Source organism: Callionymus lyra, chromosome 1 (assembly GCF_982586985.1).
Source record: "Callionymus lyra chromosome 1, fCalLyr1.hap1.1, whole genome shotgun sequence".
Classification (NCBI taxonomy): domain Eukaryota; kingdom Metazoa; phylum Chordata; class Actinopteri; order Syngnathiformes; family Callionymidae; genus Callionymus; species Callionymus lyra.
In genome coordinates this window covers 10,878,059-10,903,483 of record NC_141818.1, presented here as the reverse complement: position 1 = coordinate 10,903,483, position 25,425 = coordinate 10,878,059, and the positions used below count along the sequence as shown (strand labels likewise).

The window sequence follows — 25,425 nt, the reverse complement described above, 5'->3', positions numbered from 1 at the left end:
TTCAGTCCAGCTGTGTCGGAACAAGTTGGTTCAGAAGGCTTTCTCAGCCATTACGAATTCACTCACGTGTTATTCCTCAGTTAGAAAATGACGAGTCTTTGATGGCGTCCATGTGCACAAGACGTGCATGAAGTACATGAAGTAGCATTTAAAAGAAGCTGTTCCTCCTGACAGCTAATCGCTTGATATTTGCAGTTCAAGACTCGCTGTAGTTTTCAAAAAGGAGATTAATGATGGAGGGAAATAACAGCAAGCACGAGCAAAAAATGATTACCAGGCAGGATTGAGGTAATAGTTTTCCTCCCGCTCGCTCTGATGTCCGGCAGCCAAGTAGAACAGGACCGATGATGGGAGGTCACGGTTGCTTAGAGATTGACACCAGCTTTACATGCTCGGAAGAGAACCTGTCCACCGCTCGGGTCACAAACTGCTTCCAGATGTGAAGTTCTCACACAGTGTGGGAGACGTTCCAGGGTCCGCGCGGGTCTTTTTTTTTTCAAGGTCGACGTGTCCAGGGGTTTCAGATGTGGATTCTGTGGCAGGACAAAGTATGCAGAACGCAGAGATGTGTCTCTGAAGGGAGTGTTGCAGTTGGCGCGACCATCCTGGAGGTTGTGAATGTTTCTTCTTCAAAGCAGATGGACAACTGTGCCGGTCTTCCCCCAGAAACAGTCTTGTTTCGTTTCTTGTATTTGTAGTGAGAGCTGGAAACTCCCTCTGAGGAGCAGGAGTGAGATGTTGGGTCATAAGTTGGAAGCTTTAACCTGACAGGTTATGAGTTACGAGTGCCGTTTTCATGATACGATCTTTGAATAGTAGCAGAGTTTTTGATCAATTTTAATGATGCCTCCCTCGTCAGATGTTTTCTAAGAGAAAGATAGTTCTAATAAACAAATAATAGATAGTAATAGAATAATAGAATAGAATCAGTTATTGGTTGACCGAGCCTACAAACTTATTTACACTCCCCTCATATTGAACATATACAGTAAGAAACCCTGAATCCTTGAAGTGTCGAGAGACAGCTGATCAGTTTTTATGATGCAGTGTCCTCGTTGGCCGCTAGATGGCACCCTGCGCTCTATAATCATTGACACTTCACCACGAGGTCAGAAAATGATGATTCAAACGTTCATGATACACTGAGTCCAAAACAAATCAAAGATGATTAGAATAGATTAGATTGACTTTATTAATCCCACTGGAGATCTCCTTTCGGGAAATTAGATTTCCATTGCAAAGCAAACAATAGAAGGTACAGTAAGTTTCATGCCAACGACTAATTGTGTGTCTTTTTTTCCTTCTTAATTTTGTGAATTTCTGCTGATAAAGCTACACTATAGTCAGTTGAGAACCCTCGGTGACAAACACTGGCCGCCAGAGGTTAAAACCCTATTAAATAATTTATTGTCTTTTTTTATTATTAAGAAGAAAAAGTTCAGTGTTTAGTCTCAATTCCCTTTTTAATGTTTCCATTTATCGATCCAAAATAAAAAGTTTTATACTGGGTTCACGTTCAGTGCACTTCTCCATCCCGCCACATAATTATCGAGTAACTTAAACGATTAAAGAATTATAAAATCTTTTCACAGAGCAACTGCTGAGTCTTTGGTTTTCGTGAGTTTTTTCACTCTTTCGAAGCCAATCTTGTAAAGTTCAACAGCTGCACTTTATTTCCAGATCGAAGCAAGGACCCCTTCTACTCCAACACTTTCCATGACTCACGAGGGTCGCCTATTCCCGGGCCCCAGGGCCCCCCGGGGCCTGTTGGTGAGTGTTTACACTTGTATTGTGTCCATAAATGGAGGGAACATCATCGTCCAAAAACCTTTTTTTTTCCTCCCTGAAAGGATTGACTTCCTAACATATCAAGACACTATATTCAAGCCAAGATGTTAGAGTAAAATACAAATAGTCATTCAAGTAAATTTACACATTTATCTGACAAACAATTTTGTTTAATTTGGTGTTGATGTGTTTCTGCTATGATGTTTGTCATTTCTAAATGAATGGCTTCATACGCAGGTCCTGCAGGTCCAATAGGACCAACAGGACCTCCTGGCCCATCGGGACACAACGTAAGCTGCATGTTCTGAGTGACCATCTGAACCCCGAGTCTCATTCTGAGTCTGATCTAACGATGTAGGGAAAAAACGGGGACCCCGGAGCACTCGGGCCTGTCGGACCAAAGGGAGAACGAGGCGAGAGAGTGAGTGAAGGACTTAAAAAAAAAAGACCCTCTGACTGACACTTAACACTCTGATACTGCTCTGATATTTTAGGGTCCTTTAGGTTACCCAGGGGAGCGAGGCATCAGAGGGGACACTGTAAGTGTGATGTAGGAAGCAACGTGGGGTTTTAATTTTATCATCTGGATTTCATGAGTATTAAATGTAATGGGTTAATATTTTCTTTTTAGGGAGCACCGGGACCCAAGGGAGAGCCAGGAGAGAAGGGCTTACCGGTGAGAACGCGGTCTTTGTCACATTTAGTTTAGAAATTAGTGGGGGAAAGAATTTCCACGGCTCCCCACTTTCCTTCCACATGAAGGCTTCTGGCTAATGCTAGCTAATTATTATTCAGCAGAGGAGAGCAAGAAACTGAGAGCCCGGCTAGTCCAGTCTGTTAAAGCAGCACAACGGAACGTAACCATATTTGTTTCTGGCTCCACCCACTGTTCGAACCATGTAACTGCAACTAGCTATTCTAGGACGGTCAGCGTTTGTTTACAGGAGAAAAAAAAACTTAATTTGGTCAGTTTTCTCTTAATAGAGCCTTTAAAAGTACTCTTAGTACTTCAGAAATAAATGCAACTGCCGTCTCTGACCCCGAGTAGTTGGGTGGTCATGGACAAAGTTGAGTAGAGGAGAGAAGAGTTAAACTAGTCATGAGATTTTATTGAAACCAATCAGCAAAGTAAAATGGAAAAAATGTTTAAATGTTATGTACTACTTTTTAAAAATCATTTTAAACAGAAAATAATCACCTCCATTTTTACTACAAACGAAATCTTAAACGCATCTTTCATCTGTGTTTGTCTAATTACAATCTTTCTTTCACCTTTTTTCTCAAAAGATCAATCTGAATGTAAGACATTTTTTATTTATGTTCTCTCTTCTGTCGGTTCCAGGCTGTGATTATTTTTCCTGTGGTGTTTTTTTTTTCTCTTGTACTCTCAAAAAAAATCCACGTCAGTCTGTTTGACTTCCTGTTTTCAGCCGGCGATCTCTGTGTGACCTTGTTTGTGAAGTGGTTGATGTGTTTTCTTGATGTTGGGGGGGGGGTGCTCCGGACTGCTGTCCCTCTGCAAGCTTCTGTACCCCCACGGCTCCCTCTCACAGTCACCTCTCCAGCACCTGGCTTTGGCATATACATGGAACTAGATGGAGAATTGGTCATTTAAGCGCTGAGTCACTCTTCAGGTGATGAAAGTATCAATTGGAGTCGAGGGGAGAAAAAAAAATGTATATGCCAAATCACTTCATTTGTGGGTTCTGTTTGGTTCAGTGTCGTCATGCTCTGATGTGGGTGGAGTGGATACAGCTCTTCTCCTGCATGACATCAACCTTTTCTCATCTTTGTTCTCTGAGAAATAACGCCTGGATGTTTACTTAACATCACAAGATCTGTTGATGGACTGAAGGCAAGAGTGAGGCAAGTGTACTGAGCTTTGAAATAATTTAATTGTTATTAAAAGATATCATTCAAATCAGCAAGAGGTTAAGTTGTTAGGGACCTCAAGTAAGTAAGCAAGTAAGTCATTTTTATTTATATAGCGCTTTTCCAGACCAGGGTCACAAAGCGCTTAAACAATCAAAACAATATTAAATAAAGTATATACTTAAAAGAACAAGCATAGATAAAGGAGAAAAAAGTATGAAATTAATTAATTAAATCAAGCTGAATATACTGAAATTAACAATCAATGATTATAAGACATAAATACAAAGTAAAATATGAATCAAATAAAAATAATTGTTAGTTTCTTCATGACCTTCGACCTCACCAGGGGCCACATCATCACAGCCAAGTCTGGGTTAAAATAACAAATCATTTCTAACTCTTGCCTTCGTCCATCAAACATTGATGTGTCACTAACCTGAGTCTGTGCATGCGGATGTGAAACTGTCTTTCATTTCTATTTTTGAATCCTCCCTCTTGTAGAAGAAAAGATCAAAGTTTTTTTTTTTCATACATTTCCTCTGGTTTCATTCTGTCAGATGATAACCGTGCGTCCACCGGTTTAAAAATAAAAAGTCTAAAAATAGACGCCTGGCTCGACAAAAGGAATGCGATATAGCATGATTGGGTTTCAATCCCCGATGTAATCCCACGGTGACGTCACGAGTGCATGGCTGACGTCGACCGGCATGACTTTCGTGTAGCAGCATGGCCGGAGAATGAGGACGGAGCGGGCGAGAGGAGACGTGATGTCAAAGTGCTGGACTGTTTATTTTTTAACCCTCTAACTGCTGAAATGTATTGACGACGGATGCATCTTGGCGAGCAGGTCTGCGGCTTGTGCTTGTCACCTTGACGGCTGTATCTATCTTCACAGGGGGACGGAATACATCAGATCAGGGAGGCGCTGAAGATTTTAGCCGAGAGGGTTTTAATCCTCGAGACTATGATCGGTATTCATGGTGAGTAGGAGGCCTGGAGGCAGGGGTCAGATTTAGGCAAGGGGTCAAAGGTGTCGTGGGGCTGAACACACACACTCCCGGGACAGGCAGCAGTCACGAGCAAAACCCCCCCTGGACTGGTGTTTACCTCCCCCCCACCCCTCACTCAGCCTCCCTCCCCCCCACTGTCACTCTCTGATAGGAACTTAGCTTGAAGATGTACCACGACTTGCAGGCAGATCTTGAGCTTCTGGCTCGTAGGGTGACACTGCTGGAGGCGATCATCTGGCCAGGTAACCTCACCCACAGAAACTCTGGCCCCGCTGCTCTCACCCACACTGACATTTAAGCCCCGCAGACACCAGAGAGAAAAAAAGAGTCAAGAACGGTTTTATTGAGCTGCTGAATGTGACTTCGTGGGCCGTAAGGAATGTGGAGAATAATGCTGCCTTCGACACAGTGATGATGATCCACTCTGGCTGGGGAACATCTGACATATTTGGCAGAAAGTTATTATATTACTGTTAAAGCATATTTTCTAATGAGATTTACTTTTATCCAAATATTTCGTAGTAGTTCAAACACAGTGATTATAATATTTTTTAAATAGTTCTACGTCTTCATATTTACTTATTTACACCTTTTAATCTATATTTCAAGGACCATTTTAGCCTTTTGCCTTTAAAGTATATACTTTATTGAGTATTGTTTTGATTGTTTAAGTGCTTTGTGACCCTGGTCTGGAAAAGCGCTCTATAAATATAAATTACTTACTTACTTACTTACTTTTATTTGTTATCATTGGTGGCAATGAGCTCGATTGGACAGCAGGTGGCAGTATAGTTCCGGAACTCACTTCCACGCCACCAAGAACGGGAGCTTATTCTGCACCTCTTGACCTTTGAATGAATTTATTCATTAATTCCTGAATATTCCTGAATTCTGATGGTAATTAAATACGTTTGATTCAAATCTATATCTGAGTCATTATGCTAACAGACAGAAGCAAACGATAACATATATGCCATAATACATTAGTAAGTAAGTAAGTAATTTTTATTTATATAGCACTTTTCCAGACCAGGGTCACAAAGCGCTTAAACAATCAATACAATATTCAATAAAGTATATACTTTAAAGGTCAACATAAAACTGATAACAACAGGAGTTCCAGAAAATCAAGGAAAAGCCTAAACAAATAAAACATTTTAAGATGTTTCTTGAAGGAGTCAATAGTGATAACTTTAATAATCACACCTCGTTGTTGACAATATATATTTAATGTTCATCAGTTTTTTTAAAATAAGGCTGAAACACATCCTTATTCTCCATATCAAAGGTGACATTACATTTTAGTTTATATTTTTAACAATGTTGTTCATTAGGTTTAAATGTCTTCATTTCTCGGGCCCATATTTCTACTTGTAGAATGTAAATGTATTCACTGAAAACAGATTTAAAATGGGCTTTTTAATAATCCTTGACTGTGTTCATGGGTTCTCACTGGTGCTCACCAAATCTAAAAAAAACAACCTGAAAGTCATTCTCAGGACCACTTCATGATCAAAAAAATCAGGTTGTGAAAAATGCTTTTATTTTGAAAATGGAGTGATGAACTGCATGAATATAATGATGAGATTTACTTAAATAAATACAAGTATTAGAAGTATTTGTCTTTTGCTATGATACTCTCTGGAAACTTCTTAAAATACAAACCAAGACGCCAAAGATAAAAAAAAGGCCCTCCTGCAGAAGTCCTTCTTTCACCTGAAACTAGTCCTGACCCGCTGAGGACAGTGAGGCCGGTTCCAACTGCTGTCTTTCTTCAACAGAACCTGATCTAGGGTCTGGGGACGGACCGTTTGGAACATCCTCCCCTAGTTTCTACAGAGATAAGCGAGCAGGCGCTCTTCCATTTCGGCTCGCTTCCCTCCGCTCCTCCAACACCAAGGTTCGAGGGAAGTAATCCCCGCCCGCCCCCCCACCCGCTCACCCTGAGGACCGCAGGCTGGGTCGACTCCCCCCTTCCGTAGGTCTCCTCAGCACTCCGCAGATTTAGACCTGATCTGAGAGCAGTCTCTGGGCTGTCAGATTTTCGGGGCTGGGGGACACCTCAGGGAAACTCCACTGATCCCCCATCCTCCACCAGCGGGATCTCAAGAGCTAGTTTGTCTCCCGACCATTGAGCATGACCACTCTGACACCCCCTCACCCCCCTCCCATCAGCCCTCTGTACCTCAGAGCCTCGGGTCACCTGCTGATGTGTGAGAAAAGGAAAATAAAGGGTCATAAATGGATAACTGGAGGAATCAGATGTGAGCAAAGAGACTGGATTTTTGAAGTTTTGTATTTTCTTCATCATGTAACTGCAGTCGAATGAGATTCCATTATTTAAGTATGTTGAGCATGTACAATATGCAGGACACACGTACAACTTCTTCTACATATATATATATTCACTTTTGTTGTGTATTTTTCACCGTACTGAGCTGTGTAGTGCACTAAAACATGAAGTCATCTCTGCGTTAAGTGATTTGTGGCGTATTTTCCCCAGTAGAACTCAGACAAAGGTCACATTTCAATTTAGTTCATAGATTTAAAAAACACGATACTTTCGTCCCCCTCTTATTTTGTGGAACTATTTAAAGTGTAGTCGTTGTATGCTGTTGTGTAACCATTTTATATTTTGAACACTATTTCTTGCAGTTGTGTTACCATCTTAAGATTCCCATGTTGAAATGTAATAAAAATGTTCACTGTTTTTTTTAAAAACATGTTGTTGTCTCTGTGTCCGGAAACTTTTCAATCAAAAATCAAAAAGTATTTTCTTAAACTTTTAAACAAAAAAATAAGGTCCACGAAACAACGTCATCTTTCAGTTCGTCAACGTGCTCTGGTGTGTTTGGGGGGTCTTTCCTTTACTGACGACCACCGCCTGTTCGCCAACACTATCGTCGATGAGTAGAGAAATAGCGCCATCTAGCTGCTTAGACGCCGCCAGCGCCACCACAGCCTTGTCAGTGGGGAAGCCCATCTTCTCCAGCTGCTGGAGTCTAAAAAAAAAAAAAAAGGATGATGATGATTACTCACATTATGTGTCACTGTTGTGATGAGCAAGATACTGACCGCAGAGACGAAACTGAGGACTTCGGGAGCTCGATTTTTGCATCTTCAGCAACACCGTGAAGAGATTCAAACATGGCGGCTCTCAACATCTGCTCCTCCAGCTGCTCCGCCTCAGTCATTGAAGCCGATCCTTCTCCTCTAGGGAAAGATACGTCATCTAACCACGGGTGGTGGTTCAATACTGAAGGATGCATCGCAGGAGATGGAGCGGCGTAGACCTGATGTGAGGACGATGATCTGTGGACGGAAGGGAATAAAATAGATTATATAGATAAACATTCAACATCACAAATGAGTCATTTCTGGTTTCTATTTGCATGTATATAAAAAAGAATAAGAACAACAAATCACGTGAGTCACACCTGGCTGAGAGACTATACGTGGGTAAACTCAGACGGGCTGAAGTGGAAATAAATGCAGACTCCGGGATGAAGTTCAAGAAGTTGACTTGCTCCAGCTCCTGCAGGGTCTTCATGAAAGAATGATTATCTGAGTCTACCGTTAAAGAAGTTAGACAAAAATGAAAACAGATATATCTTGGACAAAACATATTACAACAGAGAACATCATGTTTTAATATAATAAAATATAATAAATGTATTAATGTACAGACTCTTGTATGCTAACTGGGATCTGTTGCCATAACAGCCTTTTCTCACTCACTTCCGACTTTGTTCACTTGTTTCCCGGGTCTTTAAGGACCTTTATTGCTTCACATAAATAATGAGATATATTTAAAAATGCTGCACAGTAACTTCAGATCCTTTCAAAATCTCTGAACATCAAACTGTAAGTATTAATTATACATATATAATCCATTCATGCAGGAGCAGCATTGTGTTTAGTAGTTGAGCTCTGGCTTTTATTTCAGAATAATAAAAGTGTATTTAAAGTAAAAGAAGAATTTAAAGGATTACAGAGCCTCATTGTCTTAATTAAAACTTGAGTAAAGGGCTTCAGTAAACTAGAAGAGACGTGCAACACTTCTAGAACAACAGAACACCAACATAATTTAGTAATCTATGGCTTGAAAATAGCCTCCTAGACAGAGGTGATAAAAAAGGATACAATTGTGGCCAATTGAAATGGCACAGAAGTGCAGGAGTGCAGGTGTGCCGGGCAGGAGGAGCATACAGAGCAGCAGGAGACACCAGGGGAGGAACCAGACAGGAACACACCTGAGCAGCCTCCTCTGTGTCACCTGGCGACACTGAGCCGTGAACAAAGCCATCTCCACGGCGGAGTAGCCACAGATCCTGCTGGGCTCACCCACTAAGACATGGAGCACCAGGGTGTAGACGAGAGGTAGAAAGACCATCGTCAAGATGGAGAGGGCGAGGAAGACGACTGTTCCCCAGCGACGCTCCTGAGTCAGTCCGACCAGCAGCAGCAGGGCCACACTGACCAGTAGAGAGGGCAGGTCATCGTGACTGACAGCGTACAGGAACACATCTGGGACAAACATTTGTGGAAAGATAAAAAACACATTTAGTAATGATGGTGGAGAAGACTTGAGCAAGAAGATGCAGGTACCTCTGAACCTGGGGAAGTCTCCTCCAGGACCCAGACTGAGACTTGCTTGAACTCCCCCAGCATAGACCAGGACCATCGTGCTTATCATCGCACACGTGCCGAGACAGAACCCACGACGATCCGATCCAAACCAGGACCAGGTCGACAAGAATCGATGAAGCATGGTTGGATTTTAGCACATTCGATCCGTGTCCGCATAATGCTGTGTAAAAACAATGAATCCAATTTAAAACTGGGAATATAATTCGATTTTTAAAAACGTGTACCTGTTACTCCGATGAGTTATGCATCGGCGATGAAGATAAATCACCTAAAAAAAGTAAACTTACGGCGATTTGACCAGAAAAACATCCGGCTTCTAACATGTCTTCTTCATTTGATAAATAATATAAAGGTTCTCTGCTGCCCCCTAGTGAACCTTTTTTGTTTTTATTATTTATTTTTTTCACGCTTCAGTATGTAAGTGAGTAAGTATTTTTTATTTATAGCACTTTTCCAGACCAGTATAAAATATATCAGAAAACAACGTTTAAGATTATTTTTGATTTGTCTTTCCTTCCTTAAATATACATTCCAGGCCCTCAAGCGTGTAACTTTTAATTAAATAAAGACCTTATTATAACTATTATATAGTTGTTTAATTTTATACTTTAATTGATGTACATTATTTTGCAGAATGTGTTTTTCATGTAAACGTTACAAAACCATATTTTTAAACTTTAAATCACTTCCTCGTTCCAACAGGGCGTAAATCTCGCGATATTTGAAGTCGTCTGACGAACGCGTATCTCGGCAACACACACTCGGTTCCATTCGTCTAGCTGAGAAGACACGGCATAATGGCGTCTGCACCGGGTGAGTCCTATGTTATGAAATTCGACGATAATTAGAAATTGACAAACGTTACATGTTTTTCACTCGCTGAAAAAAGCATGACAAAGCTTAAACATTCGTTACAGTTTCCATTTGTCGCAATTTAATTGAAAATATACCCAGTACGCTTTTGTCAGCAATAGGCCGAAAAGCCTAACGTCGACGCGGCCTGAGACGCCTCGAAAAAATATACACATTTACCACATATTTAAAGTAATTGTTTAGAAAATGTGTTTTTTAATCGTTACGTCTATCTATTCATTGTTAAATTAACATGTTTGGTGTAGTTGAGGTGGTGAGCCGCTCGGTGTGGCTACGTTAGCATTAGCAACTAGCATCCCCTCCCGCGAAAATGACGCTGCTCTTGATACTAATATTGTCTGTTGCATTTCGTTCCACAGATTACAGTTCCTACACCCAGTCCAGCTCCCAACAAGGGTGAGTATTGCAAATGTACTTTCGGCCAAACATTTTACTTTATGTTTAAGCTAGTCACAACGTCTCAGAAACTAGGTCGCGGATTCGATTACAGCTTGAGGCGACTCTGGGTTATAATCTTCACTGTTTGGAGATGGTGTCCCCTGATCCCATGTGGTTTCTCTGAGGATACTTTACAAAACAGTCCTTAAAATACAAACGTTGATTGAATTTAAGTTGCATGCAAGTCTGACATTGACGTTGGTTATGCATCTGCTATAACTAAAAAATATATATATATCTTAGAACTAAAACTAGTCCGTCAACAGTATTCCTTCACTATAGATTAGACAATTGGCTAAACTCATTGTTTGCATGAGATCATTAACAGTTCATGTGTTTATACAGGTATGGATCGTATGCTGCTCAACCATCCCAAACTTATGGGCAGTCTCAGACCCAGGTAAGATTTTAAATCAACACCTCTTGATTGACTTGCTGAAGATGTAAATGTTGCGTCTCAGAAACCCTGTGATGTAATCTTTACCTTATGTATTATTTGTTTCACCCAACAGCCTTCATATGGTCAGCCAAATTATGGTTCATACGCACAACCTGCAGCAGCTGACAACAGCTACTCCCAGACTACCCCTGCAACTGGAGGCTACACTCAGCCCCAGCAGCCACCACAGCAATATGGATCTTCATATGGACAACCAGCTCAAGGTGTGAAATCAGAGCAAGAATTGTACAATATATAATAGTTTTTAAAGTAAATTGTGGGACTCGCTATTTTCCCAGGTGGATATTCAGCTGCCCAGTCCTCGACTCATGGCTACACGCAGTCGGCTCAGGCCTACGGAGCGGGTGGCTATGATAGTGCTCCTGCTGCTGCTGCAGCTGCACCAGCTGCTGCTCAGTCTTATGGTTCTCAACCGGGATACACGGCACAGTCTGCGTACCCTGGGTATGGACAGCAGCCTGCTCCCACTACTCCTCAGAGGTAGGTAGTTCTTGGCTTCAGCACATTTATTTTGATTACATTTTAATTTGATTTAATCTTTTCCCCCCTCAGTTACAACTCCAGTAGTCAACCAGCAAATTACAACCAAAGTAGTTACTCACAGCCAGCGGGGTACGGGCAGCAGCAGACACCGGGCTATCAGTCACAGCAGTCCAGCTATGGCACCCAGCAAGGAGGTTATCAGCAGCCGAGCCAGCAACAGTCACAGGCTCCCCCTGCTTATCCACCACCATCTTCTGGCTCCTATGGACAGCCTCCTGCTAGCCAGTATGGTCAACAAGGTGGACCACCAAGTTACCAATCCAGTCATTACAGTATGTCTCACAGTTGGTTCTGTGATGTATACGGCCACCTCTCACTGTTAACATATTTTGTTTCATCCTTTTGTAGGTAGTTACAGGCAAGATGGCCAGGGCGGTGGGTCTAGTTACTCTGGCTCTGAGTCCTCAAGGTACCAAGGTGGTGGTGAGGGCCGTGGCCCAAGCAGAGATGGTTTTGAGAGGGGTGGCATGATGCACCGTGGGCGTGGAGGCATGGGCCGTGGTGGCATGGGGTAAGTGTTTGTCCTTCTTTATTATATTTTGACTTTTCTTTCTACAGGTGCGGTGGCAATTCAGTGCATTTTTGGGGAAACTAATGCATTTTTGCTTAATTTTTCTTTGAAACACTTTTGTTTCTGATCAGTGTCTACTGGTTTTATAGAAGCATGAAAATCTAAATGTGCACAATTTTCCCCTCTTCTGCCACTGAATCAGCCTACGGTAAGAAGGTTATGACTTGTTTGAACTGTGAATGTATGTGGGTTTATCAGCCTTTATGTGGGTTATGTCAAGCAATTATCTAATTCAAAACAATATTAAAATTATATTTAAGAATCAGATGCACACATTTACATGGGGCCCCTGGGGTTTTTAGTGGTAACTATCACCATCTGTATTCTACTCGCAAGATCTGTTGTATGATCAGATCAACGATGAACGCGTAAAATTATTTCAAAGCTTTTTATAACATACATGCCTCAAGGTGATTCTACAAAATCTGTTGTGACTCAAGGCATTCCCTTGATTTTACTACTGGTTTATTGTAATTAGTCGTTCCTTGGTTCAAAATGTGTCAACTTTATCTGAACAACACTTCACGTGACTTTACAAAATACGTCACAAAATGGGTCGGTCTGCTTTTGTTTCAACTAAAGTTTTAATGGCAACAATAATTATATAATATAATGAACATACTGTTACAGTTCAATGGAGAGATGGTTCCACAGATGTGCTTGTGTATGAGTTTTTACTTTTGCCTAAGGGTTCTTTTTTGACTCTTGTAAAATTAAGCAATCAGCTTTTGAAAAACAATCAGTTTTTATAGAACATTTTGAAAACATGTCCAGGTTTTTTTGACAGTGGGAGTCTCTGTGCGCGTGACATTTGGGTCATTTTTTTTGACCAATAAACATTTTGAGGAAATGCTAATAATATTTGGTCTGAGGTACAATATGGACTAAAATGCTCCTTGTGGCAAAACTAATTGTTACCTGGTTTCACATACATTAAATGGTCTTAAAGTGTGTTTGCTCCACTACAGAATTTTTATCACTAAATTAAACACAATTTAAGTAATTGGTCAGATGGGCTCCAGTGGTGAAACGTGAAGTTTTTGTTTTTGTTTTTTTTCAATCCATGGTAATGGTCTTTCTATGAAGGAAAATAACATTTAGAAACAAAGCACATTATCTGCTCCCACGACTTTTGATAAAAGATGAACCATGTCGGATTTGTTGCGCTCGATTTCTGACTTTGAGCCCTTGCTTGCTGGGGCAAGAGTTGCTCACACATTTTAGAACATTTAAAACTTGATTCTCTGATTGTTCAGGTAACCGTGCACTTTTCACACAGTTATGTAGTCATTTATTAGCCGCTTGTAATTAGTTTATCTAACAATACAATACACAATTTAAATTATATTTAAGTTTGCCTAGGAGTACTGTGTGGGGCGGGAGGGTTCCATTTAATTTTGAAATGTTTTTGTGGTTTGAAATATAACTGTGTGTAAATATTCATTTGAACATTCTTTAACATTCTTTGTCACATTTATACCGTACAGGTTACAGTGAGAGCCATTTAAAACCATCTATTCTCTAAAAAGTGTCTATACTCGGTATGGAATCGGCCGCTTAAGCAGCAGGAAGAAGCGTATTCAAAGATTCTGGGCTCTCCTTTATTTTTTTTTATTTTTTTTTTGGAGAACACAAGATGGTGGTGTATTTCAATACAGTTCATGCATTGTATCAAAATATTTTAAAGGTGCAGTGTGTAAAAAATCCAGTGGCCTGTTATCATTTCCTGACTTGCACAGTCTCCAATCTTCCACTTTAAAATTCTCCCCATATTTTTTTATTTTTTTTCTAAACATTTGGTTGTTCTGAACTGCAGACAATTCCGTCTCTTTTTTTTTTTTAGTTTTCCCTTTAGCAGCCCAGACTGAATGTCTGCTTACTTGTCACTTAAATGTGTCTCGATGCCTCCCCAAACAGACGTACGTTTTACATGGTTTCTTAATTCACTAAATTACAACTAGATAATGTTCCATTGGTACAATTAAAGTTTTTTTTATTCAAACTCATTTTTTATTTTTTGACAGTTTCAAAAGACAACGAAACACTGGCTGCACCTTTAAAATCCTTCCTTTGCTGGTCAAAATTGTGTACAATTGTTTTCAACTATGTAATTTTGTTTCCATCATGTCTGGTTCACTGAAGTTTAAATATCTCTCGTGCATGGTATTTTTTTTTTTTTTTTCATATTTGACTTGAAGCAAAGCTAAAATGTAAACTCCCGTTGGGACCGTACATTGCCATCAAAATAATCGAAACTGTTAGATTTGTTCGGGTTATCCTACAGTTTGTTATTTCAAATTTCTTTCACAAATGTTTCTGATCATTCAAAACTCACTGAAGTCCTGAGATGCTAAAGAACGTACTGGTAATTTAAGATCTTCCCCCTTAACTAGACTGTTTGAATACAATGTAATGAGTTTATAGTTGTCAGGATGGTTCTGGATGTTTTTATTAATCCCTCAATCAAGCCACTGAGCTCGAGCCATGGAAGTGGCTGTAAAAGGGAAGTCGCCTTCATATCTTCGTTTATTCCCCATAGCAGCGCTGGAGACAGAGGTGGCTTCAATAAGCCTGGTGGTAAGTTAACGTGTATTACACTGGTTAGTCCTTAAACTCTGAATTTGAAAGTCATTCTTGCTCAAAGTGTTATTTTTTCTTTAAATACAATTGACTTAAAACCATCAGAAGTATTGGGAAATATTAATGTTCAAGAAGAGAAATAAGTGTGGTGTTGTACACTCTCTGGTCTTCTCTGGTCTGAGTTTTTTCGATGGGTTAATCCAACATTATCCCAATTTACCACTCGAGTGTGTTTTTTACTTGAACATTCATAAGGTGTATATGTGGGTTCCTGTTGAAAGTATTTTAACATGAGGTCTGAGGTTGATAGTTCACTCCAAGTATCACTGGGTAATCGTGGTTCTTAACATGATAATGATCATAGACTGAGTGTGTTAGGGGTTATCTATCCTCAGATGTACGCACTAGTGGAGTTTCCATCTTTATTGATTTCTCTTTTTTGTTCCCTCCTTTCCCCCATTAACCTGTAGGACCGATGAGCGACAACGGAGATCGTGAAATGGGTGAGTGCTTTTGTGTGTTTGACTCCTGTGTGACTCTGTATGTGGTTGGTTTGAAAGTATTTTTAGTTCAAGGTTAAGATTGATTTTGAAGGAAATGAAAAAACTGTCATACTTCCTCTAAAGGATGTTTATGGTAAACAGTTTGGAGTTCCAAACCTCTTCATTAGAGGAAGTCATGATCATCAAGATGAGACTTCTGGTCTCCTGCTCACGGCACTCTTTGCATGTCTTCTCCAGGTCGCCCCGAGGAGCAGGACGACTCTGAGAACAGCACCATCTACATCACCGGCTTGACTGAGAAGGCCAACATCGACGAGATGGCGGAATTCTTCAAACACGTCGGGCCGATCAGGGTAAGATGTTTTTTTCCGTGAATGTTTTTGCCCGGCATCTGCTCACGTGTTTTCATTTTTCTCTCAAGATGAACCGCAGGCTTGGCCAGCCAGCCATCAACATCTACACGGACAAGGACACAGCGAAGCCAAAGGGAGACGCAACTCTGTCCTACGAGGAGCCCGTCTGTGCCAAGGCGGCTGTGGAGCATTTTAATGGTATTTTCCAAGATGATTGCAACGTCCCCTCTCTCTCTCTGGTTTCTTACTTTAAAGTTTGAATCACAGGAAAGGAGTTCCAGAGCAGCAGGCTGAAGGTGTCCATGGCTCGCCGTAAGCCCATGATGGGTGGAATGAGAGGTGGCATGCCAATGCGAGATGGTATGATGGGCCGCGGAGGTGACTGTCTTGATGGTGTTCTTTCATTTGCTACAAACATTTGAAGCTACCAAACAGTTACCACTGCAGAGAACCACTTATGTAGTTGACATTTTAACGTGCCATTGGTTTGTTTTACCTGAACATATATCTCTCTCAGGTATGATGGGCCGTGGCGGAGAGCGCGGTGGGTTCATGCCTCGCGGTGGCCCCCGTGGAATGGGCAGAGGTGGACCGACTGGAGGCAACATGCAGCAGAGAGCCGGCGACTGGGAGTGTCCTAACCCGTGCGTTTGTGTTCTTTTGTTCATCACTTCTTCACCTCAACCGATGTATTGATGTATTTTCTCTCTCAGGGGCTGCGGCAACCAGAACTTTGCCTGGAGGATGGAGTGCAATCAGTGCAAGGCCCCAAAACCCGAAGGTATGGGCGGCGGACCTCCTTTCCCTCCGGGCGGGGATCGTGGTAGAGGTGGCATGGGGATGCGCGGAGGCAGAGGGATGGACCGCGGCGGACCCGGAGGCGCCGGGGGTCCGGGAGGTTTCCGCGGCGGCTGGGGAGGCGACCGCGGGGGTTTCCGAGGCCGAGGTGCGATGGACAGGGGTGGATTCCGAGGGGCCGGTCGCGGAGGGCCCCCCATGGACCGAATGGGTGGCAGAGGGGGAAGAGGAATGGGCCCACCTGGAGGCAAGATGGACATGAGGTAAGAACGCCTCACTGGTCGTTCAGTGTTGAGGTGGAACTGCTTTACTTACCTGTCCCTGTTGTCACTTCCAGGGATCACCGCCAGGAGCGCAGAGAGCGACCATACTAAACTTCCTGTAGACTTTTAAGATGAGGAATTTTAATATATGATTCCATACTTGGTCGTCTGCCGTCCCGGGCAGTTACAGTCATGTTTCCAGTGTCTTTTAGTTGACCGTGATTTTGCTTCAGCTCATGTTGTGCATGTTATTTCTTTTTTTCTTTTTTTTTTTAAATGTGTTCTAGTTTTTTAATTTTTATCTTTTGTTGACTCATTTGCTTTTATGTTCCCGTAAAACCTTGTATAACCGGGGAAATAAACTTTTACCAATGTTTTCACTGCTGCCTGATTTATTTGTTTGAACACTGGTTTTCTTTAATGTTTTCTCTCCGAGTTAATCCAGAATCAATCTTTGCATTTAGGCTAAAGGAGCTTTTTAGTGTCTTGGTCACGATCTTTAGACGGAATTGAAGGTTTCAGTGGCCAAAGGTGATGTTGGTTCAGAACCAGAGCACTGGTAAGTAGATAAACTGTTTATGTTGATGCTGCTATACTTCCTGCTCTAGACTGGCTGTGATGGAATGATGTCATATGACTAATCACTGCTGTCCTGAAGCCACGGGTAATTCTAAACTGTTCATGACTAGTATCGATATATTAAGACGGTTGTGATCAAATAAACTTGTGGTCTTTGCTCCTAAAGTCCCATTTTTACAGATTTGTGATTTATTTTCTGTTCAGTTCAAGGTTGTACTTGACAGGAAGATGAAACGTGACTCAAGTTAACTTGTTTAAAACATAAAAATCTTCACCGTCCAGTCTGAGATTCTATCCAGAGCTTCAGTCGAGCCTGTGAATGTTTATTTTAATGCTTCAAATGGCTGTTATTTTTAATCTGAAGGTTTTAGCTGCACTTGTGGTGTTTCGATGACGCATTATTGAGCTATAAAAATGCTGCAAACCGTCAAATAAAATGTGTCACGTGCACAAGGTTGCATAAAAACCGAGGTTAGTTTTATCTTCTCAGCTGCTCTTGTTACAAGCTAAATATTAGAACCTGTGTGCACCAGATTCTCCCAACCGTTATCAAACACATGTTGATCCACGGCCTGTTATGATGGTCACACCAGCAGAGGACCTCCTGTTTCTGAGGCGTTCTCTTGTTTAGTCAAGTCAGATAGCTTCAGATGAAGTTCTCCCCGAAAGTCCCCAGTCTATGAACAACCAGATGAACTCTCCTGGTCTGTACTGACAGAGACGCTGATTCATCCAAGCCCACAAAATGATCTCATCCACCCCCACCGTCTTTTTTTTTTTTTCTCCCCTCGTACTCACCCCTCCCTCCTCTCATTCTTTCTTTCTCTGGGTCTTGAGCCGACACATCCCTCTTTTTAAATGAAAACAAGCCCTCCTCCCTGGCAGCGACCGCTGTGATTCAAACAGATTTGAAAAGATTTGAGAAGTCAAGAAACAAATTAATGTCCTATTTTTTCGTTTTCAAGCAGACCAGATCAAGTGGTCGTCAACAGATCCTCGTGTCCAGCAGCTATGTTTTACCAAAACAGGAGCCGAGTTTGTTCAGTGTCACATTTTTGAGCCTCTCAAGCTTGAAAGAATTTCTCGTCCAATACTCGTGTTTGAGCAGCGCGTGTGACAACTGCTGTCATGTGATCAGTCCATCGTGGCCCAATCATTGTCTCTGTTTTTTTAATCTGGCTCCAACACGGCACAGGTGTGACCGACTCTCCAGATTAAAAAAATGATCGACGGACTGTATTGAACGTCTTAATCATTAGTTGGGGAGAAGATCTGACCTTCAGCCTGAGTCATGTGACCTTCTCGTGGGCGTCACAAAGACTTCATTATGTGTCGGAGCAGACAAAAATGGGGGAAATATGACTTGTATGATCAAGTTTTGAGTAATCTACAGTTTAATGAATATACATATATTTGTTATGTTCTTAATAAAAGCTGCAGAATTCTGATAAATTTACAATATTTTAAAAGTCTTATGTTGCACAATTAATCCCTTTAGGTTTCTAGACTGTAATTTACAAAACAAAATATGAGTTTGTAATATAAAGACCTATTTCTGCCAAGACATTCTCAACATAAGTGAATTGATCTTAAGTTAAGTAAGATAAGTGACCTCTGGTCTTGAAATAAGATTTTCCTTGTGTGTACTATCAGTCAACTGTTTAGTGGAATCTAAAAATAATGTGATGTATTTATGTCAGAACCCCAGAATTTACATTTAACTCTATAAATTTTACAAATAATTAATTGTATATAAAATACAATTAAATGTAGTTTTAACGTTTCTCTTTTTTCCGAGTTAATAACAACTAACTTATTCCTTTGCTAGGAATATTAACATCATATACATTTAAATGTATATGATGTTAATATTTCTTATTGGTTAAATACAGGATAAATATTACATAATACATTATGATAATAAATATATCAGGGTTTTTTTACCGTCTAAAAACCAATGAGTGAACAACAAACAATAGTTAACAACACTAATGATATAAATCGACTGGAACTGGACGACTCAACCATCAGCACCTGACAATAACACCCAAGCAAACGTTCAGTTTATGAAAGTAGTAATGTGTTTATTTAATTGTGTCTTCAATAGATGTTGGACTCTATTGTACTCATTAGTATGTGGAAAAACTCTCTTTTCATTGAAATATTTACATTAGAAAATAGGCCTAAGCCCCGCCCACCGAAACAACTTTGTTTTTCTGGAGATGAAATCTTGTTTACCGTAACCACACCCACTCTGCTGTGATTGGTCAGGCATCGAGGTTTGTCACCGTGTGTCATCAAAACCCAGAAGTCTCCACCTCCAAGGGTGGGCGTTGCATAAACCAAGCAGGGTGTGATTACAGCTGACTGGAGGAGTGAAGCCATTATTACATCATAATGGACTTCGCTCTCGTAACCTCTCATTCACCGGGATTTCAGACGAGGGAGAACTTTATAGTATTAAGTTCAAAATATTGTCACATTGGAACTTGATGCATTTTGAAGAGGAATACTTTCTCACAAAGCCTTGATTTTCTGGAACTCCTGTTGTGTTATCAGTTTTATCTTGACCTTTAAAGTATATACTTTATTGAATAGTGTTTTGATTGTTTAAGCGCTTTGTGACCCTGGTCTGGAAAAGCGCTATACAAATAAAAATGACTTACTTACTTACATTAGTTGCTCGAGAGGCAAACGTTTGACTTTTTCGTTCTTAAAAAAATAACTTTAATCTGATTATATAACTTTGTAGATGAGTCGGCTTAAAGTCTGTCCGCCATCTTGAAATATGAACTTGTTTTTATCAAACATTCATCCATAAAGTGGGACCAGCAACGGATGTTCAAGTCTAACGCTTTATAAGAACGTTTTAAATGATACATACAGTATTATTATTAATAAATATGGAAAGTATAATTACACACAATATATGTGTTAATATTTGGAATTTTGTAGAAAATTGAAACATGTTGGAAATTATTAATTTCAACTCGATTAATTTGGTGATTGTCTATTATTAATTTTCTTTATTAATGTAAAGGAATGAAGTCATGATATTAATGAAAATGCACAACGTTGCATTTGATAATTAAATATTACACAAAAATGATCAAACGTATTAAGAAAATGTATTAAAATTGTAATCTATTTCCTTTTTTTATTATTATTTATAAAATATGATTAAAAAAACGTTGAATATTCGAAAGAGCAGGAAGTTAAATAATGTTTTTATATCTTTGTTAAAAATACATATTTTAACTTGGGGAAAATATCCTAATATCACAGGTACACATTTTTTTCGTTCTTAAAAAATAACTTAAATCTGATTATATAACTTTATAGATGAGTCGGCTAAAAGTCTGGCCGCCATCTTGAAATATGAACTTGGGTGTTTTTTTTTCATTATCTCAACATTGATATCAAATATTACTTTTTTAATTCCTTTTGCTTTTTTTTTTTAAACATTTACCTACAGGTGTTCGACACCCAATAACCAGAGGTCAAGTCTGGACACCTGTCAAGAGGTCAGTTATATGCTCACCTACATAGAGCTAAAGTTGTGGCTAACAGGGGGTTAAGTTCGCCTCCTCTGCCCGGAGTTGATCCCTCATAATGGGATGTGGCAGCGCGTCGCTCCGGCGCTTTAAGCTCCAGCAGGTCAACATATTCAGCAGCAGGAGGAGGTGGAAGAGGAGGAGGTGGAGGAGGAGGAGGAGGAGGAGGCGGCGCAACAGGGGCTGAGCCTATTTACCGTCAGCAGCCGCGGCTCCCTCCTCACTGCTCCTCGGCTCATCCTGGAGGAGCGAGAGCCCGTCATGACACGTGGATGAATGGAGTCCCCGCAGCTGGACTCCCCCCGGACGGACGGGCGTGTTTTTTTTCCTCGGCTCGCCTCGCTAGCATGCTGAAGGGAAGCCTCCGCATCCATGCGCCAGCATCGAGACGCCAGCCTGGCGGGGTGACGACGCCGCTCCTGCAGCCCGGCACCATGGCTGCTGCTGCTGCTGCTGCTGCTGCGCCACGTTCTGCGGGTTCGGATCGACCCGGGATCCTCAAGTAAGACTTTTTTTTTTTAAACCACGACCACCCCACGACCATAATAATGGCTGATCAGAGCAACATCCAGTCCGCCGCCTCCAAGAGTATCAGGCCCTTCAGGTCCAGCGAGGAGTACTTGTACGCCATGAAGGAGGACCTGGCCGAGTGGCTCAGGACCCTGTACGAGCTGGACGTGAGCACGGACACCTTCATGGACGGGCTGGAGACCGGCACCGCGCTCTGTCGACACGCCAACAACGTCAACAGAGCCGCCCAGGACTTCCTGCTGGAGTACCCGGAGGCTGCCAAGTCCATGAAGCTGCCCGCCAAGGATGTGGTCTTCCAGTCCCGGAATGTGACCCCGGGGTCGTTCCTGGCCCGGGATAACGTGTCCAACTTCATCAGCTGGTGCAGGCAGGAGCTGTGGATCAAGGACGTGCTGATGTTCGAGACCAACGACCTGGTGGAGAGATGCAACGAGAAGAACCTGGTGCTGTGCCTCCTGGAGGTGGCCCGCCGGGGGTCCAAGTTCGGCATGCTGGCCCCCATGTTGATCCAGCTGGAGGAGGAGATCGAGGAGGAGATCAGGGACCAGGGCAGTCTGCGGGTGGATGCCGTGGAGCCCGAGGAGCCCCAGATGAGTCCACCCAGCAGGTGCTTCAGTCGCAAGGAGAGCAGACCCAGTGTGGAGGAGGAACCCGAACCGGAGCCTTTCGTGTGGCCCCAGAAGAGGGTCCTGTGTGACATGAGGAACTTGGATGAGTTGGTGAGTTAAGACCCCAAAACATTTGTCCATAGAAGTCGCACCAGCAACGGTTGTTCAAGTCTAACGCTTTATAAGAACATTTTAATTGAGGCATACAGTATTATTATTAATAAATATGAAAAGTATAATTAAACCCAATATGTGTTAATATTTGGAATTTTGTAGAAAATTGTCACAAAACAAAATTTAAAAAAAATTTGGAAATTATTCATTTCAACTCGATTAATTTGGTGTTTGTCTATTATTAATTTTATTTATAAATGTAAAAGAATGAAATCATGATATTAATGAAAATGCGCAACGTTGAATTTGAAAATTAAATATAATACAAAAATGATCAAATGTATGAAGAAAATTGTAAGATATTTCCTTTTTTTTAATTGTTATTTATAAAATCTGATGAAAAAAACGTTGAAAATTCAAATTCAAAGAGCAGGAGGTTAAATAATGTTTTTATATCTTTGTTAAAAATATATATTTTCACCTGGGTAAATATCCTACTATCACAGGTACACATTTATATGTTAGAAAGTTGAAAAAAATATGCCTAAATGCATGAAGAATATTTTGTAGAACAATCGAAAGTAAAACTATTCTAATCAGACTTTGACCTCCATTGAGTTCTATGGAGGTCCAAACACCTGGTGAATGAGAGTGTTCGGTCTGGACCGGAGCAGGAGAACCTCCATGTTCCACCCTCTTCTGAAACTCTCACTATCCTGTCAGCGCAGGTTCTTTCTTCCCAAAACCTGCTTCAGACACTCCTGCCACATTCCTCCATAACTGTAGGTCAGGGCGAGGAGGCAGGCGTGCTCGGGTTTTTTTGCCCACACAGGTGACATCTGAGGGGTCAAAGGTGAAGCCAGTGATTGAAATGTCAACATGACCTTTTAGCTGAAAGCTGCTCCAGGCTGGGAAAAATGTGTTTTGAGTCTCCAGTTGACACTCAAAAATCTGTTTGTGTCATGTGATCGTAGTCTCGGTGTGATTGAAAATGTGCTTCTCCTGATAAGAAACCAGTTCAGTGTTGTGCTCTGATGCGAGGACACAAGACAAGACGTGACCTTAAGAGGCGATAAGAGAGTATAAAGAGGGTTTTACCCAGTGAGCCTGGTCTGTACACAGGTGGGCTCGTCTCTATGGCGGGTGTTTTGAGTCACTCAGGCTCTTGTTCTGATCCAAGAGGACGCAACAGCTCATGACTAAAGTGTGACGTATGATCTTTGACCAGAGTTCAGGTGGCGTCAGGAAGTCACGTCTCAATCAACTCGTCAAAGTATGCAAAGAAAAACACACGTTATCTATGGGTGAAGCAAGTAGAGTCGGACAAAGTTTGTGTACTTTTGTACTGCCTTAATAAAAATTCCCCGACTTGTTAAACTGACGCAAACTAACGTGAGTTAATGTAACTCAGGTTATTGAAGATCACTTTGCAAAAAATACAATACTTTATTTGACAGAATATATCCAAGTAATTTTATACTTCTTTGAACTAAATTGGAACATTTAAAGTTTATTTAAGTACAATTTCAAAAATACTCATCTCTATACTGCCAGTGTACTAGGTATACACTCCAAGTCTATAGTTAGTAAGTTTACTGAAAGTATACTCAAAATATACTATTCTCTGTATGCCAGTATACTAGCTAAACACTCTAGGTATACTTCTGTAAACTTGACTATTGACTCAAAGTATACTCAATGTAAACTATTATCTATCGTACCAAAGTACTAGGTATATACTTCTCGTAAACTACACGCAGTTTACTTCTGCATAAACACAATAATAGTATCCCAAAGAAAAATGTATCATACTGTACTTAAAGTACATTTCACAAGTATTCACTTAAGTATAAGTATACTCGGTGTACTTGTACCCAATAAAAGTATATCTGGGTACTATATTTAAGTATAGTATGTCAAAAGTTAACTAGTTATTGCTAAGCGGAGCGTACGTTAGCTTGATTGTAGTTTCACCTCATTAGAAACCCTCATTCACTGTTTACACTCCCAACAATGCTGACAGGACTTCAGTTTGAGTTCTGTGATCTTGCATTACACACAACCCGGCCAGAAAAAAACAGTTGTGTTACGTGTGGAATGACCCTCACGGGAATCTTGTACTTTATGGTCATTAAGATTTAATTTAACGCTTAATTTGCGACACTCCTTTTGTGTTTTCTAAACAACTAATGGTGAATATAAATTTAAAGTAGAAATTGGATTTGAAGAAGGAAAAAACTGTGATATATAATAATCTTTTGCTGGACGTAGATACTAAAAAATAAAGGTGTTTGATTCCGGCTGTGTAGTGGCAATAATCTGGTATATTACAATGTATTGTGATACTGTAGGAACAAGGATATATGTGTAGTATTGTCGAGTACTTGACTCTGGTGTTACAGAATTTAGAGACCACATGACTCTTGTTGAAGTTGTAACTGCTTTTAATTGTTTTGAAACCAAAATATGTCCAAACATCAGCTTCCAAAGCTGCTGGAGTTGACTGCATCCTCTCGTACTCAGTCATCCCTGAGATCTTGCGAGATTTCAATGTTCCTTAACAACATATATTTGTTAGTTTAGAACACAACGAATGAACAAACGCAGTAAATATTTTCAAGCTTTATCTACACTTGATCGAAATATCAACCATAAAATAATAATGATTAAAAAATAAAATGTCATCTTAAAGTCATTTAAAACAAAATGGAAATCGATACTAAGCTGTTGGATATCAATACAGTATCATGAAGAAAAAAAAACTGCAATATATAAGTGTATCAAAATTTCTCACAACCCTATGTTTGATAAATATTTATTGCCCACGAATGCAAGACTATTATTCAGCAACTAATTTAGTCTCAAACACGCTCGTATCGATCTGATAAAGAAGGCGTGTCTAGCGTCTCACGCTGCTCTGATGGAATCCCTCTGGTCGCCGACCTCCAGCGAAACGCTTGACCTTTGTCGGACACAAGAGTCAAAGATCTCATTAGAACTAATCAGCTGACGGGTCGGAGCGGCAGGAGCATGTGCTTGAAGGGCGGAGTTGATATTTTCAGAGGGATGACGAGAACAATGTCCTCAAACATGTTAGGAGAGGGAAAAAAAAAAAGAAGCTCTGATGTTGAGAGTCAGGAGGATTAACTGTGTCAACACAGACGCGGGGATGACTCAGCAGACGGACGGGATGTTTCTGAGAATGTGGGACGTCTGTCAGCTACGACGATGACTCGACTGCTGCAGATTTGAAGCCGAGACGACGACTCGTGTATCGTATGTCAGCGTTAGTTTGTTTTGATGGCTGGAGGTCTGTGGCACATCTTCCAGTGAT

At 40.9% G+C, this 25,425-nt stretch overlaps 4 protein-coding genes across 12 annotated transcripts in view; 3 read left to right on the top strand and 1 right to left on the bottom strand.

Annotated features, from left to right (window-relative positions):
• The window catches only part of emid1 (EMI domain containing 1), a 47,216-nt gene extending 40,409 nt beyond the window's left edge, over nt 1-6,807 (top strand). The window contains exons 10-17 of one of the 4 annotated variants that reach the window (XM_087792813.1): nt 1,688-1,770; nt 2,026-2,078; nt 2,147-2,209; nt 2,283-2,327; nt 2,420-2,464; nt 3,076-3,087; nt 4,559-4,643; nt 6,455-6,807. In XM_087792813.1, coding sequence (XP_087648939.1) covers nt 1,688-1,770; nt 2,026-2,078; nt 2,147-2,209; nt 2,283-2,327; nt 2,420-2,464; nt 3,076-3,087; nt 4,559-4,643; nt 6,455-6,588 — 520 coding nt within the window. In that variant the 3' untranslated portion in view covers nt 6,589-6,807. Of the gene's footprint in view, nt 1-1,680; nt 1,771-2,025; nt 2,079-2,146; nt 2,210-2,282; nt 2,328-2,419; nt 2,465-3,075; nt 3,088-4,558; nt 4,644-4,824; nt 4,916-6,454 lie in introns of all 4 variants that reach the window. The other 3 variants (XM_087792804.1, XM_087792824.1, XM_087792833.1) reach the window with 3 other exon arrangements.
• A 144-nt stretch (nt 6,808-6,951) lies between these two features.
• On the bottom strand, nt 6,952-9,655 carry rhbdd3 (rhomboid domain containing 3). 3 transcript variants are annotated; one of them, XM_087792864.1, is made up of 7 exons: nt 9,548-9,655; nt 9,282-9,483; nt 9,022-9,200; nt 8,817-8,949; nt 8,111-8,237; nt 7,749-7,985; nt 6,952-7,675 (listed from the first exon to the last, which is right to left on the bottom strand). In XM_087792864.1, exons 2-7 carry the CDS (start codon nt 9,442-9,444, stop codon nt 7,498-7,500), a joined length of 1,017 nt encoding a protein of 338 aa, XP_087648990.1. In that variant the 5' UTR covers nt 9,445-9,483; nt 9,548-9,655; the 3' UTR covers nt 6,952-7,497. The 3 variants fall into 3 exon arrangements, with proteins under 3 accessions (XP_087648990.1, XP_087648981.1, XP_087648972.1); XM_087792855.1 differs by having other exon boundaries at nt 8,817-9,200; XM_087792846.1 differs by having other exon boundaries at nt 8,817-9,483.
• A 417-nt stretch (nt 9,656-10,072) lies between these two features.
• On the top strand, nt 10,073-17,085 carry LOC148087925 (RNA-binding protein EWS-like). 4 transcript variants are annotated; one of them, XM_087792779.1, is made up of 15 exons: nt 10,073-10,136; nt 10,556-10,592; nt 10,980-11,034; nt 11,147-11,297; nt 11,373-11,574; nt 11,647-11,876; nt 11,986-12,148; nt 14,748-14,785; nt 15,259-15,291; nt 15,529-15,644; nt 15,713-15,842; nt 15,912-16,022; nt 16,162-16,288; nt 16,358-16,705; nt 16,780-17,085. In XM_087792779.1, exons 1-15 carry the CDS (start codon nt 10,121-10,123, stop codon nt 16,814-16,816), a joined length of 1,794 nt encoding a protein of 597 aa, XP_087648905.1. In that variant the 5' UTR covers nt 10,073-10,120; the 3' UTR covers nt 16,817-17,085. The 4 variants fall into 4 exon arrangements, with proteins under 4 accessions (XP_087648905.1, XP_087648884.1, XP_087648894.1 ...); XM_087792758.1 differs by having other exon boundaries at nt 11,647-11,909; nt 14,751-14,785; XM_087792768.1 differs by having other exon boundaries at nt 11,647-11,909; nt 15,912-16,004.
• A 3,943-nt stretch (nt 17,086-21,028) lies between these two features.
• Nucleotides 21,029-25,425, top strand: part of gas2l1 (growth arrest-specific 2 like 1) — a 29,065-nt gene continuing 24,668 nt past the window's right edge. Inside the window, exon 1 of the mRNA XM_087792737.1 lies at nt 21,029-22,088. Coding sequence (XP_087648863.1) covers nt 21,387-22,088 — 702 coding nt within the window. The 5' untranslated portion in view covers nt 21,029-21,386. The remainder of the gene's footprint in view (nt 22,089-25,425) is intronic.